Below are 16,834 nucleotides of genomic sequence, written 5' to 3' on the forward strand. Positions count from 1 at the left end.
GAGAAAGGAGAGGAAGGAGAGGAAAGAGAGGAAGGAGAGGAAGGAGAGGAAGGAGAGGAAGGAGAGGAAGGAGAGGAAGTGGGGGAAACAGAAAAGACAGAATAAAGAAAGGATAAACGTTAGAGAGGAAATGATAAATACCGTAGATCACTGAGAGAGGAGGGAAGAAAGAGTGGTGTTAAAGTAAAGACAGGACAACTTGCAGGTGAAGGAAACATTTCATGTTAAAGTGAAGGGTAGGTGGAAAATCAACAAGAGAGTTGTGGAGAAAATTAATCAGATGTTCCAAGGAGGAGAGAAATAAGAGCTTTAAATAGCTGCAGGTGAGGCAGGAACAGGAAGGATGAGAGGGAGGGGGAGGAAGGGACAGGAAGGATGAAAGGGAGGGGGAGGAAGGGACAGGAAGGATGAAAGTGAGGGGGAGGAAGGGACAGGAAGGATGAAAGTGAGGGGGAGGAAGGGACAGGAGAGATGAGAGGGAGGGGGAGGAAGGGACAGGAAGGATGAAAGTGAGGGGGAGGAAGGGACAGGAGAGATGAGAGGGAGGGGGAGGAAGGATAAGGGAGGGGGAGGAAGGGGGAGGGAGGGGGAGGAAGGGACAGGAGAGATGATAGGGAGGGGGAGGAAGTATAAGGGAGGGGGAGGAAGGGGGAGGGAGGGGAGGAAGGATAAGGGAGGGGGAGGAATGAACAGGAAGGATGATAGGGAGGGGGAGGAATGATAAGGGAGGGGGAGGAAGGGGGAGGGAGGGGGAGGAAGGATAAGGGAGGGGAGGAAGGGGGAGAAACTGTAAGGGACTGGGATGAAGGGTAAGGAAGGGGAGAAACGGTAAGGGACTGGGAGGAAGGGGGAGGGAGGGGGAGAAACTGTAAGGGACTGGGAGGAAGGGGGAGGGAGGGGGAGGAAGGGGGAGGGAGGGGGAGAAACTGTAAGGGACTGGGAGGAAGGGGGAGGGAGGGGGAGGAAGGGGGAGGGAGGGGGAGGAAGGGGAAGGGAGGGGAAGGAATTGTTAAGGGAGGGAGAGGAGGTGGTGGAAGGGTAAGGGCGGGCGAGTGCAGGTTTGAGGTAGGGTGAGTGTGACTAAGGGAAAATGGGGGTTAGCTAATAGGTGAGACGGGAGACTGTAGGTGTAAAAAGGGTGAGGGTGGGTTGAGGTACTTACGCTAGCCGGGTACAGCAGGTCTCTCCCTCCATATCTCCTGCTGGAGTGGCGTCAGTGTTCACTGACTCATTCTCACTGGCCGGCATGCTCACTGGGGAACACATGGACAGGTAGAGGGAAAGAAGGAAGGAGAATGAATCAGGATGAAGGACTGTTGACATATCCCTCATCACAGGCTGGTTATTACTGTTACCCTTCTGTTTCACAGGCTGGTTATTACTGTTACCCTTCTCTAACACAGGCTGGTTATTACTGTTACCCTTCTCTATCACAGGCTGGTTATTACTGTTACCCTTCTCTATCACAGGCTGGTTATTACTGTTACCCTTCTCTATCACAGGCTGGTTATTACTGTTACCCTTCTCTATCACAGGCTGGTTATTACTGTTACCCTTCTGCATCACAGGCTGGTTATTACTGTTACCCTTCTCTAACACAGGCTGGTTATTACTGTTACCCTTCTGCATCACAGGCTGGTTATTACTGTTACCCTTCTCTATCACAGGCTGGTTATTACTGTTACCCTTCTCTAACACAGGCTGGTTATTACTGTTACCCTTCTCTATTACAGGCTGGTTATTACTGTTACCCTTCTCTAACACAGGCTGGTTATTACTGTTACCCTTCTGCATCACAGGCTGGTTATTACTGTTACCCTTCTCTATCACAGGCTGGTTATTACTGTTACCCTTCTCTAACACAGGCTGGTTATTACTGTTACCCTTCTGCATCACAGGCTGGTTATTACTGTTACCCTTCTCTAACACAGGCTGGTTATTACTGTTACCCTTCTGCATCACAGGCTGGTTATTACTGTCACTCTTCTCTATCACAGGCTGGTTATTACTGTTACCCTTCGCTATCACAGGCTGGTTATTACTGTTACCCTTCTCTATTACAGGCTGGTTATTACTGTTACCCTTCTCTATCACCGGCTGGTTATTACTGTTACCCTTCTCTATTACAGGCTGGTTATTACTGTTACCCTTCTCTATCACAGGCTGGTTATTACTGTTACCCTTCTCTATCACCGGCTGGTTATTACTGTTACCCTTCTCTATCACAGGCTGGTTATTACTGTTACTCTTCTCTATCACCGGCTGGTTATTACTGTTACCCTTCTGTATCACAGGCTGGTTATTACTGTTACCCTTCTGTATCACAGGCTGGTTATTACTGTTGCCCTTCTCTATCACAGGCTGGTTATTACTGTTACCCTTCTCTATCACCGGCTGGTTATTACTGTTACCCTTCTATATCACCGGCTGGTTATTACTGTTACCCTTCTGTATCACAGGCTGGTTATTACTGTTACCCTTCTCTATTACAGGCTGGTTATTACTGTTACCCTTCTCTATCACTGGCTGGTTATTACTGTTACCCTTCTCTATTACAGGCTGGTTATTACTGTTACCCTTCTCTATCACAGGCTGGTTATTACTGTTACCCTTCTCTATTACAGGCTGGTTATTACTGTTACCCTTCTCTATCACAGGCTGGTTATTACTGTTACCCTTCTCTATCACAGGCTGGTTATTACTGTTACCCTTCTGCATCACAGGCTGGTTATTACTGTCACCCTTCTCTATCACAGGCTGGTTATTACTGTTACCCTTCTGTATCACAGGCTGGTTATTACTGTTAGCCTTCTCTATCACAGGCTGGTTATTACTGTTACCCTTCTCTATCACAGGCTGGTTATTACTGTTACCCTTCTCTAACACAGGCTGGTTATTACTGTTACCCTTCTCTATTACAGGCTGGTTATTACTGTTACCCTTCTCTAACACAGGCTGGTTATTACTGTTACCCTTCTGCATCACAGGCTGGTTATTACTGTTACCCTTCTCTATCACAGGCTGGTTATTACTGTTACCCTTCTCTAACACAGGCTGGTTATTACTGTTACCCTTCTGCATCACAGGCTGGTTATTACTGTTACCCTTCTCTAACACAGGCTGGTTATTACTGTTACCCTTCTGCATCACAGGCTGGTTATTACTGTCACTCTTCTCTATCACAGGCTGGTTATTACTGTTACCCTTCGCTATCACAGGCTGGTTATTACTGTTACCCTTCTCTATTACAGGCTGGTTATTACTGTTACCCTTCTCTATCACCGGCTGGTTATTACTGTTACCCTTCTCTATTACAGGCTGGTTATTACTGTTACCCTTCTCTATCACAGGCTGGTTATTACTGTTACCCTTCTCTATCACCGGCTGGTTATTACTGTTACCCTTCTCTATCACAGGCTGGTTATTACTGTTACTCTTCTCTATCACCGGCTGGTTATTACTGTTACCCTTCTGTATCACAGGCTGGTTATTACTGTTACCCTTCTGTATCACAGGCTGGTTATTACTGTTGCCCTTCTCTATCACAGGCTGGTTATTACTGTTACCCTTCTCTATCACCGGCTGGTTATTACTGTTACCCTTCTATATCACCGGCTGGTTATTACTGTTACCCTTCTGTATCACAGGCTGGTTATTACTGTTACCCTTCTCTATTACAGGCTGGTTATTACTGTTACCCTTCTCTATCACTGGCTGGTTATTACTGTTACCCTTCTCTATTACAGGCTGGTTATTACTGTTACCCTTCTCTATCACAGGCTGGTTATTACTGTTACCCTTCTCTATTACAGGCTGGTTATTACTGTTACCCTTCTCTATCACAGGCTGGTTATTACTGTTACCCTTCTCTATCACAGGCTGGTTATTACTGTTACCCTTCTGCATCACAGGCTGGTTATTACTGTCACCCTTCTCTATCACAGGCTGGTTATTACTGTTACCCTTCTGTATCACAGGCTGGTTATTACTGTTAGCCTTCTCTATCACAGGCTGGTTATTACTGTTACCCTTCTCTATCACAGGCTGGTTATTACTGTTACCCTTCTGCATCACAGGCTGGTTATTACTGTTACCCTTCTGCATCACAGGCTGGTTATTACTGTTACCCTTCTGCATCACAGGCTGGTTATTACTGTTACCCTTCTGCATCACAGGCTGGTTATTACTGTTACCCTTCTCTATCACAGGCTGGTTATTACTGTTACCCTTCTCTAACACAGGCTGGTTATTACTGTTACCCTTCTCTATCACAGGCTGGTTATTACTGTTACCCTTCTCTATCACAGGCTGGTTATTACTGTTAGCCTTCTCTATCACAGGCTGGTTATTACTGTTACCCTTCTCTATCACAGGCTGGTTATTACTGTTACCCTTCTCTATCACAGGCTGGTTATTACTGTTACCCTTCTCTATCACAGGCTGGTTATTACTGTTACCCTTCTCTATCACAGGCTGGTTATTACTGTTACCCTTCTCTATCACAAGCTGGTTATTACTGTTACCCTTCTCTATCACAGGCTGGTTATTACTGTTATCCTTCTGCATCACAGGCTGGTTATTACTGTTACCCTTCTCTATCACAGGCTGGTTATTACTGTTACCCTTCTCTATCACAGGCTGGTTATTGCTGTTACCCTTCTCTATCACAGGCTGGTTATTACTGTTACCCTTCTCTATCACAGGCTGGTTATTGCTGTTACCCTTCTCTATCACAGGCTGGTTATTACTGTTATCCTTCTGCATCACAGGCTGGTTATTACTGTTATCCTTCTGCATCACAGGCTGGTTATTACTGTTACCCTTTTATTCTCTTTTGTTTTCTAGCTGGCCTCATCCTGACCCTCTGACAGACAGACAGACATACAGACAGACAGACATACATACTGCTGACAGAACTCCTAGTGGTAGAGTCCCGTAGGACAGTTTTAGGGACACTGATATAGGGGAGGTTTGGTTTAAAATCCCCTAAATCTTTGAGTTGCAGTCTCCAGGAGAAGTGAGGTTTAAGTCCCCGAAAGCTTTGAGTTCCAGTCTCCAGGAGAAGTGAGGTTTAAGTCCCCTAAAGCTTTGAGTTCCAGTCTCCAGGAGTAGTGAGGTTTTAAGTTCCCTAAAGCTTTGAGTTCCAGACTCCAGGAGAAGTGAGGTTTTAGTCCCCTAAAGTTTTGAGTTCCAGACTCCAGGAGAAGTGAGGTGTTAAGTCCCCTAAAGCTTTGAGTTCCAGACTCCAGGAGAAGTGAGGTGTTAAGTCCCCTAAAGCTTTGAGTTCCAGACTCCAGGAGAAGTGATGTGTTAGGTCCCCTAAAACGTTGAGTTCCAGACTCTGGTAGAACTCAGCAGAAGATTTCAGGTAGAAATAGACAGACCAGTACAACAACAAAAATGAAAGAAAATATTTAAATAAATACAGAGAAAGTAATTGAGAAAGAAAGATAAAGAAATCTATCAAATTACTAGGATAGGACAAATCATATTACAGTTTGTCCGAAGACACAACCATCAAACTCTCACAACGTTCCTCAACCAAACCAGATGAGACGGCCCGGTCAACGGGAACACTCCTTGAATTAGACAAATCGAATCAGACCATTACTGACAACCAAAACCTGTAGAAAACCAATGTCTCGTGGGATAGAGAAGCCTGGAGCTACCAGGGTCCCTCAGTAATACACCATCTGATTGACACATCTCCTGGGGTAATGATAATGAAGAGGAGAGAGGGAGGGATGGATGGGTGGAGGGAGGGAGATCTGTAGAGGGAGAGGAGGGAGAGTGAGAAGGGCAGGAGGGAGGATGGGAGGGAGGGAGGGATGGAGGGAGGGAGGGAGATATGTAGAGGGAGAGGAGGGAGAGTGAGAAGGGAGGGAGGGCGGGCGGGAGGGAGGGCGGGTTGTAGGGAGGGAGGCCTATATCAGAATCTCCTCGTATAGCCCTGTCACTCTTCATGTCCACTCTGGGGATTCTAGAATGAGGTTTGTGTTCCCATAAATAACTGCCACTGCTTACAGGCAGAAGAGACAGAAAGGCTTCAGCTCAACTCAGCTAAATAACACGGAGAAACATTCTATTTCTCTATATTATTCCTCCTTTAAGCTCATACTGGAGCTCAACTACTCCCAGTAAGAAAACCTTGGAGAGAATGAAGAAAATCAAAGAAGAAATGAATGAAACAAGCTAGACTAACTCTATTGGGATCTCTTACACTCCCTAGCAAGAAAAAAGAAATCTGAATTTTCAAAAACAACAACCTTTAAGCCTAAAATTACACTAAGCAAAGCCTGACAGGCAACGATAAGCTTAAAGATCAGGGGCCAAAGCATGTAACTGTAAGGATCGACGCTGGTAGACGAGAAGCAGGTACAGGGAGTGGACATTAAATTAACAACAGCGTCTGGACATGAACACATAACCACATTAATGCTGACACAGGGAACAAACGGAGGAGCAGACTGTTTTAGACGGGGAAATCAACGAAGGGAAGGGGTCCAGGTGAGTCCAATGAGTGCTGCCGCGCGTAATGATGGTGACAGGTGTGCGTAATGAAAGGGCCCTCGAGCGCCGGAGAGGGAGACCGGGAGCAGGCGTGACAATAACACCAACACTAAATATAGCCCAGCTCATTTCAGCCCCGCCCATACAAACCCTGGAGGAACAGAGGACTAGCCAATCACATGCAGCCTTGGAGCGTGGTCCCTGCAGCATTCTTTAGCCTCAGTTAGATACAGCAGCACCAATCAGCACATCCCAATCACTCTCCAATCATGTACCATTGTCAGTCCAAGCCTGCGCCATGAGTGGCCTTGTCCTCCGTAACTCTGACGTCCATGACTACAGCCTGGCCTTTAAACAACATCCTATGATAAATATACAAAACACCTTGTCCTCCGTAACTCTGACGTCCATTACTACAGCCTGGCCTTTAAACAACATCCTATGATAAATATACAAAACACCTTGTCCTCCGTAACTCTGACGTCCATTACTACAGCCTGGCCTTTAAACAACATCCTATGATAAATATACAAAACACCTTGTCCTCCGTAACTCTGACGTCCATGACTACAGCCTGGCCTTTAAACTACATCCTATGATAAATATACATCTATTTGAGATATTCAAGTGATGGGTAAGTTACTGTGTACTGACGATTATCAAACGTTAATCATTATTGATTGTGGGGCTTCAGAAAATCAAACTAGTTCCTCTCTTGGTCTAAGACCATTGTTCCCATTGATTAGCTAACTAACGAGTGAATATTCCCAGTGATTAGCTAACTAACGAGTGAATATTACTAGTGAATAGTCTAACTAACTAGTGAATATTCCTAGTGAATAGTCTAACTAATTAGTGAATATTACTAGTGAATAGTTTAACTAACTAGTGAATATTACTAGTGAATAGTCTAACTAACTAGTGAATATTACTAGTGAATAGTCTAACTAACTAGTGAATATTACTAGTGAATAGTCTAACTATTGAATATTACTAGTGAATAGTCTAACTAACTAATGAATATTACTAGTGAATAGTCTAACTAACTAGTGAATATTACTAGTGAATAGTCTAACTAACTAGTGAATATTACTAGTGAATAGTCTAACTATTGAATATTACTAGTGAATAGTCTAACTAACTAATGAATATTACTAGTGAATAGTCTAACTAACTAGTGAATATTACTAGTGAATAGTCTAACTAACTAGTGAATATTACTAGTGAATAGTCTAACTAACTAGTGAATATTACTAGTGAATAGTCTAACTATTGAATATTACTAGTGAATAGTCTAACTAACTAATGAATATTACTAGTGAATAGTCTAACTAACTAGTGAATATTACTAGTGAATAGTCTAACTAACTAGTGAATATTACTAGTGAATAGTCTAACTAACTAGTGAATATTACTAGTGAATAGTCTAACTAACTAGTGAATATTACTAGTGAATAGTCTAACTAACTAGTGAATATTACTAGTGAATAGTCTAACTATTGAATATTACTAGTGAATAGTCTAACTAACTAATGAATATTACTAGTGAATAGTCTAACTAACTAGTGAATATTACTAGTGAATAGTCTAACTAACTAATGAATATTACTAGTGAATAGTCTAACTAACTAGTGAATATTACTAGTGAATAGTCTAACTAACTAGTGAATATTACTAGTGAATAGTCTAACTATTGAATATTACTAGTGAATAGTCTAACTAACTAATGAATATTACTAGTGAATAGTCTAACTAACTAGTGAATATTACTAGTGAATAGTCTAACTAACTAGTGAATATTACTAGTGAATAGTCTAACTAACTAGTGAATATTACTAGTGAATAGTCTAACTAACTAGTGAATATTACTAGTGAATAGTCTAACTATTGAATATTACTAGTGAATAGTCTAACTAACTAATGAATATTACTAGTGAATAGTCTAACTAACTAGTGAATATTACTAGTGAATAGTCTAACTAACTAGTGAATATTACTAGTGAATAGTCTAACTAACTAGTGAATATTACTAGTGAATAGTCTAACTAACTAGTGAATATTACTAGTGAATAGTCTAACTATTGAATATTACTAGTGAATAGTCTAACTAACTAGTGAATATTACTAGTGAATAGTCTAACTAACTAGTGAATATTACTAGTGAATAGTCTAACTATTGAATATTACTAGTGAATAGTCTAACTAACTAATGAATATTACAAGTGAATAGTCTAACTAACTAGTGAATATTACTAGTGAATAGTCTAACTAACTAGTGAATATTACTAGTGAATAGTCTAACTATTGAATATTACTAGTGAATAGTCTAACTAACTAATGAATATTACTAGTGAATAGTCTAACTAACTAGTGAATATTACTAGTGAATAGTCTAACTAACTAGTGAATATTACTAGTGAATAGTCTAACTAACTAGTGAATATTACTAGTGAATAGTCTAACTAACTAGTGAATATTACTAGTGAATAGTCTAACTATTGAATATTACTAGTGAATAGTCTAACTAACTAATGAATATTACTAGTGAATAGTCTAACTAACTAGTGAATATTACTAGTGAATAGTCTAACTAACTAGTGAATATTACTAGTGAATAGTCTAACTAACTAGTGAATATTACTAGTGAATAGTCTAACTAACTAGTGAATATTACTAGTGAATAGTCTAACTATTGAATATTACTAGTGAATAGTCTAACTAAATAGTGAATATTACTAGTGAATAGTCTAACTATTGAATATTATTAGTGAATAGTCTAACTAACTAGTGAATATTACTAGTGAATAGTCTAACTATTGAATATTACTAGTGAATAGTCTAACTAACTAATGAATATTACTAGTGAATAGTCTAACTATTGAATATTACTAGTGAATAGTCTAACTAACTAATGAATATTTCTAGTGAATAGTCTAACTAACTAGTGAATATTACTAGTGAATAGTCTAACTAACTAGTGAATATTACTAGTGAATAGTCTAACTAACTAGTGAATATTACTAGTGAATAGTCTAACTAACTAGTGAATATTACTAGTGAATAGTCTAACTATTGAATATTACTAGTGAATAGTCTAACTAACTAATGAATATTACTAGTGAATAGTCTAACTAACTAGTGAATATTACTAGTGAATAGTCTAACTAACTAGTGAATATTACTAGTGAATAGTCTAACTATTGAATATTACTAGTGAATAGTCTAACTAACTAATGAATATTACTAGTGAATAGTCTAACTAACTAGTGAATATTACTAGTGAATAGTCTAACTAACTAGTGAATATTACTAGTGAATAGTCTAACTAACTAGTGAATATTACTAGTGAATAGTCTAACTAACTAGTGAATATTACTAGTGAATAGTCTAACTATTGAATATTACTAGTGAATAGTCTAACTAACTAATGAATATTACTAGTGAATAGTCTAACTATTGAATATTACTAGTGAATAGTCTAACTAACTAATGAATATTACTAGTGAATAGTCTAACTATTGAATATTACTAGTGAATAGTCTAACTAACTAATGAATATTTCTAGTGAATAGTCTAACTAACTAGTGAATATTACTAGTGAATAGTCTAACTAACTAGTGAATATTACTAGTGAATAGTCTAACTAACTAGTGAATATTCCTAGTGAATAGTCTAACTAACTAGTGAATATTACTAGTGAATAGTCTAACTAACTAGTGAATATTCCTAGTGAATAGTCTAACTAACTAGTGAATATTCCTAGTGAATAGTCTAACTAACCAGTGAATATTACTAGTGAATAGTCTAACTAACTAGTGAATATTACTAGTGAATAGTCTAACTAACTAGTGAATATTACTAGTGAATAGTCTAACTAACTAGTGAATATTACTAGTGAATAGTCTAACTATTGAATATTACTAGTGAATAGTCTAACTAACTAATGAATATTACTAGTGAATAGTCTAACTAACTAGTGAATATTACTAGTGAATAGTCTAACTAACTAGTGAATATTACTAGTGAATAGTCTAACTAACTAGTGAATATTACTAGTGAATAGTCTAACTAACTAGTGAATATTACTAGTGAATAGTCTAACTATTGAATATTACTAGTGAATAGTCTAACTAAGTAATGAATATTACTAGTGAATAGTCTAACTAACTAGTGAATATTACTAGTGAATAGTCTAACTAACTAGTGAATATTACTAGTGAATAGTCTAACTAACTAGTGAATATTACTAGTGAATAGTCTAACTATTGAATATTACTAGTGAATAGTCTAACTAACTAGTGAATATTACTAGTGAATAGTCTAACTATTGAATATTACTAGTGAATAGTCTAACTAACTAATGAATATTACTAGTGAATAGTCTAACTAACTAGTGAATATTACTAGTGAATAGTCTAACTAACTAGTGAATATTACTAGTGAATAGTCTAACTAACTAGTGAATATTACTAGTGAATAGTCTAACTAACTAGTGAATATTACTAGTGAATAGTCTAACTATTGAATATTACTAGTGAATATTCTAACTAACTAATGAATATTACTAGTGAATAGTCTAACTAACTAGTGAATATTACTAGTGAATAGTCTAACTAACTAGTGAATATTACTAGTGAATAGTCTAACTAACTAGTGAATATTACTAGTGAATAGTCTAACTAACTAGTGAATATTACTAGTGAATAGTCTAACTATTGACTATTACTAGTGAATAGTCTAACTAACTAATGAATATTACTAGTGAATAGTCTAACTATTGAATATTACTAGTGAATAGTCTAACTAACTAATGAATATTACTAGTGAATAGTCTAACTATTGAATATTACTAGTGAATAGTCTAACTAACTAATGAATATTTCTAGTGAATAGTCTAACTAACTAGTGAATATTACTAGTGAATAGTCTAACTAACTAGTGAATATTACTAGTGAATAGTCTAACTAACTAGTGAATATTCCTAGTGAATAGTCTAACTAACTAGTGAATATTCCTAGTGAATAGTCTAACTAACTAGTGAATATTCCTAGTGAATAGTCTAACTAACCAGTGAATATTACTAGTGAATAGTCTAACTAACTAGTGAATATTACTAGTGAATAGTCTAACTATTGAATATTCCTAGTGAATAGTCTAACTAACTAGTGAATATTACTAGTGAATAGTCTAACTATTGAATATTCCTAGTGAATAGTCTAACTAACTAGTGAATATTACTAGTGAATAGTCTAACTAACTAGTGAATATTACTAGTGAATAGTCTAACTAACTAATGAATATTACTAGTGAATAGTCTAACTAACTAGTGAATATTACTAGTGAATAGTCTAACTAACTAGTGAATATTACTAGTGAATAGTCAAACTAACTAGTGAATATTACTAGTGAATAGTCTAACTATTGAATATTACTAGTGAATAGTCTAACTAACTAATGAATATTACTAGTGAAAAGTCTAACTAACTAGTGAATATTACTAGTGAATAGTCTAACTAACTAGTGAATATTACTAGTGAATAGTCTAACTAACTAGTGAATATTACTAGTGAATAGTCAAACTAACTAGTGAATATTACTAGTGAATAGTCTAACTAAATAGTGAATATTACTAGTGAATAGTCTAACTATTGAATATTATTAGTGAATAGTCTAACTAACTAGTGAATATTACTAGTGAATAGTCTAACTAACGAGTGAATATTACTAGTGAATAGTCTAACTATTGAATATTCCTAGTGAATAGTCTAACTAACTAGTGAATATTACTAGTGAATAGTCTAACTAACTAGTGAATATTACTAGTGAATAGTCTAACTATTGAATATTACTAGTGAATAGTCTAACTAACTAATGAATATTACTAGTGAAAAGTCTAACTAACTAGTGAATATTACTAGTGAATAGTCTAACTAACTAGTGAATATTAATAATAATAATAATAATAATAATAATAATATTATTACTAGTGAATAGTCTAACTAACTAGTGAATATTACTAGTGAATAGTCAAACTAACCAATGAATATTACTAGTGAATAGTCTAACTAAATAGTGAATATTACTAGTGAATAGTCTAACTATTGAATATTATTAGTGAATAGTCTAACTAACTAGTGAATATTACTAGTGAATAGTCTAACTAACGAGTGAATATTACTAGTGAATAGTCTAACTATTGAATATTCCTAGTGAATAGTCTAACTAACTAGTGAATATTACTAGTGAATAGTGTAACTAACTAGTGAATATTACTAGTGAATAGTCAAACTAACTAGTGAATATTACTAGTGAATAGTCTAACTAAATAGTGAATATTACTAGTGAATAGTCTAACTATTGAATATTATTAGTGAATAGTCTAACTAACTAGTGAATATTACTAGTGAATAGTCTAACTATTGAATATTACTAGTGAATAGTCTAACTAACTAATGAATATTACTAGTGAATAGTCTAACTAACTAGTGAATATTACTAGTGAATAGTCTAACTAACTATTGAATATTACTAGTGAATAGTCTAACTAACTAGTGAATATTACTAGTGAATAGTCTAACTATTGAATATTACTAGTGAATAGTCTAACTAACTAATGAATATTACTAGTGAATAGTCTAACTAACTAGTGAATATTACTAGTGAATAGTCTAACTAACTAGTGAATATTACTAGTGAATAGTCTAACTAACTAGTGAATATTACTAGTGAATAGTCTAACTAACTAGTGAATATTACTAGTGAATAGTCTAACTATTGAATATTACTAGTGAATATTCTAACTAACTAATGAATATTACTAGTGAATAGTCTAACTAACTAGTGAATATTACTAGTGAATAGTCTAACTAACTAGTGAATATTACTAGTGAATAGTCTAACTAACTAGTGAATATTACTAGTGAATAGTCTAACTAACTAGTGAATATTACTAGTGAATAGTCTAACTATTGACTATTACTAGTGAATAGTCTAACTAACTAATGAATATTACTAGTGAATAGTCTAACTATTGAATATTACTAGTGAATAGTCTAACTAACTAATGAATATTACTAGTGAATAGTCTAACTATTGAATATTACTAGTGAATAGTCTAACTAACTAATGAATATTTCTAGTGAATAGTCTAACTAACTAGTGAATATTACTAGTGAATAGTCTAACTAACTAGTGAATATTACTAGTGAATAGTCTAACTAACTAGTGAATATTCCTAGTGAATAGTCTAACTAACTAGTGAATATTCCTAGTGAATAGTCTAACTAACTAGTGAATATTACTAGTGAATAGTCTAACTAACCAGTGAATATTACTAGTGAATAGTCTAACTAACTAGTGAATATTACTAGTGAATAGTCTAACTATTGAATATTCCTAGTGAATAGTCTAACTAACTAGTGAATATTACTAGTGAATAGTCTAACTATTGAATATTCCTAGTGAATAGTCTAACTAACTAGTGAATATTACTAGTGAATAGTCTAACTAACTAGTGAATATTACTAGTGAATAGTCTAACTAACTAATGAATATTACTAGTGAATAGTCTAACTAACTAGTGAATATTACTAGTGAATAGTCTAACTAACTAGTGAATATTACTAGTGAATAGTCAAACTAACTAGTGAATATTACTAGTGAATAGTCTAACTATTGAATATTACTAGTGAATAGTCTAACTAACTAATGAATATTACTAGTGAAAAGTCTAACTAACTAGTGAATATTACTAGTGAATAGTCTAACTAACTAGTGAATATTACTAGTGAATAGTCTAACTAGTGAATATTACTAGTGAATAGTCAAACTAACTAGTGAATATTACTAGTGAATAGTCTAACTAAATAGTGAATATTACTAGTGAATAGTCTAACTATTGAATATTATTAGTGAATAGTCTAACTAACTAGTGAATATTACTAGTGAATAGTCTAACTAACGAGTGAATATTACTAGTGAATAGTCTAACTATTGAATATTCCTAGTGAATAGTCTAACTAACTAGTGAATATTACTAGTGAATAGTCTAACTAACTAGTGAATATTACTAGTGAATAGTCTAACTATTGAATATTACTAGTGAATAGTCTAACTAACTAATGAATATTACTAGTGAAAAGTCTAACTAACTAGTGAATATTACTAGTGAATAGTCTAACTAACTAGTGAATATTACTAGTGAATAGTCTAACTAACTAGTGAATATTACTAGTGAATAGTCAAACTAACCAATGAATATTACTAGTGAATAGTCTAACTAAATAGTGAATATTACTAGTGAATAGTCTAACTATTGAATATTATTAGTGAATAGTCTAACTAACTAGTGAATATTACTAGTGAATAGTCTAACTAACGAGTGAATATTACTAGTGAATAGTCTAACTATTGAATATTCCTAGTGAATAGTCTAACTAACTAGTGAATATTACTAGTGAATAGTCTAACTAACTAGTGAATATTACTAGTGAATAGTCAAACTAACTAGTGAATATTACTAGTGAATAGTCTAACTAAATAGTGAATATTACTAGTGAATAGTCTAACTATTGAATATTATTAGTGAATAGTCTAACTAACTAGTGAATATTACTAGTGAATAGTCTAACTAGTGAATATTACTAGTGAATAGTCTAACTATTGAATATTCCTAGTGAATAGTCTAACTAACTAGTGAATATTACTAGTGAAAAGTCTAACTAACTAGTGAATATTACTAGTGAATAGTCTAACTAACTAGTGAATATTACTAGTGAATAGTCTAACTAACTAGTGAATATTACTAGTGAATAGTCAAACTAACTAGTGAATATTACTAGTGAATAGTCTAACTAAATAGTGAATATTACTAGTGAATAGTCTAACTATTGAATATTATTAGTGAATAGTCTAACTAACTAGTGAATATTACTAGTGAATAGTCTAACTAACGAGTGAATATTACTAGTGAATAGTCTAACTATTGAATATTCCTAGTGAATAGTCTAACTAACTAGTGAATATTACTAGTGAATAGTCTAACTAACTAGTGAATATTACTAGTGAATAGTCTAACTAACTAGTGAATATTACTAGTGAATAGTCTAACTAACTAGTGAATATTCCTAGTGAATAGTCTAACTAACTAGTGAATATTCCTAGTGAATAGTCTAACTAACTAGTGAATATTACTAGTGAATAGTCTAACTAGTGAATATTACTAGTGAATAGTCTAACTAACTAGTGAATATTACTAGTGAATAGTCTAACTAACTAGTGAATATTCCTAGTGAATAGTCTAACTAGTGAATATTCCTAGTGAATAGTCTAACTAACGAGTGAATATTACTAGTGAATAGTCTAACTATTGAATATTCCTAGTGAATAGTCTAACTAACTAGTGAATATTACTAGTGAATAGTCTAACTAACTAGTGAATATTACTAGTGAATAGTCAAACTAACTAGTGAATATTACTAGTGAATAGTCTAACTAAATAGTGAATATTACTAGTGAATAGTCTAACTATTGAATATTATTAGTGAATAGTCTAACTAACTAGTGAATATTACTAGTGAATAGTCTAACTAACGAGTGAATATTACTAGTGAATAGTCTAACTATTGAATATTCCTAGTGAATAGTCTAACTAACTAGTGAATATTACTAGTGAATAGTCAAACTAACTAGTGAATATTACTAGTGAATAGTCTAACTATTGAATATTACTAGTGAATAGTCTAACTAACTAATGAATATTACTAGTGAAAAGTCTAACTAACTAGTGAATATTACTAGTGAATAGTCTAACTAACTAGTGAATATTACTAGTGAATAGTCTAACTAACTAGTGAATATTACTAGTGAATAGTCAAACTAACTAGTGAATATTACTAGTGAATAGTCTAACTAACTAGTGAATATTACTAGTGAATAGTCTAACTAACTAGTGAATATTCCTAGTGAATAGTCTAACTAACTAGTGAATATTCCTAGTGAATAGTCTAACTAACTAGTGAATATTACTAGTGAATAGTCTAACTAGTGAATATTACTAGTGAATAGTCTAACTAACTAGTGAATATTACTAGTGAATAGTCTAACTAACTAGTGAATATTCCTAGTGAATAGTCTAACTAGTGAATATTCCTAGTGAATAGTCTAACTAACTAGTGAATATTCTAGTGAATAGTCTAACTAACTAGTGAATAGTCTAACTAGTGAATACTAGTCTAACTAGTGAATATTACTAGTGAATGATCTAACTAACTAGTGAATATTACTAGTGAATAGTCTAACTAACTAGTGAATATTACTAGTGAAT

General features: G+C 34.8%; 1 protein-coding gene across 1 annotated transcript in view; it reads right to left on the reverse strand.

The window, feature by feature from the left end:
* The window catches only part of LOC123995860 (voltage-dependent L-type calcium channel subunit alpha-1C-like), a 657,732-nt gene that overhangs the window by 72,651 nt on the left and 568,247 nt on the right, over positions 1-16,834 (reverse strand). The window contains 1 exon segment of the mRNA XM_046299539.1: positions 1,163-1,383. Coding sequence (XP_046155495.1) covers positions 1,163-1,383 — 221 coding nt within the window.

This window comes from Oncorhynchus gorbuscha, linkage group LG14, assembly GCF_021184085.1.
Source record: "Oncorhynchus gorbuscha isolate QuinsamMale2020 ecotype Even-year linkage group LG14, OgorEven_v1.0, whole genome shotgun sequence".
In the NCBI taxonomy this organism is placed as follows: domain Eukaryota; kingdom Metazoa; phylum Chordata; class Actinopteri; order Salmoniformes; family Salmonidae; genus Oncorhynchus; species Oncorhynchus gorbuscha.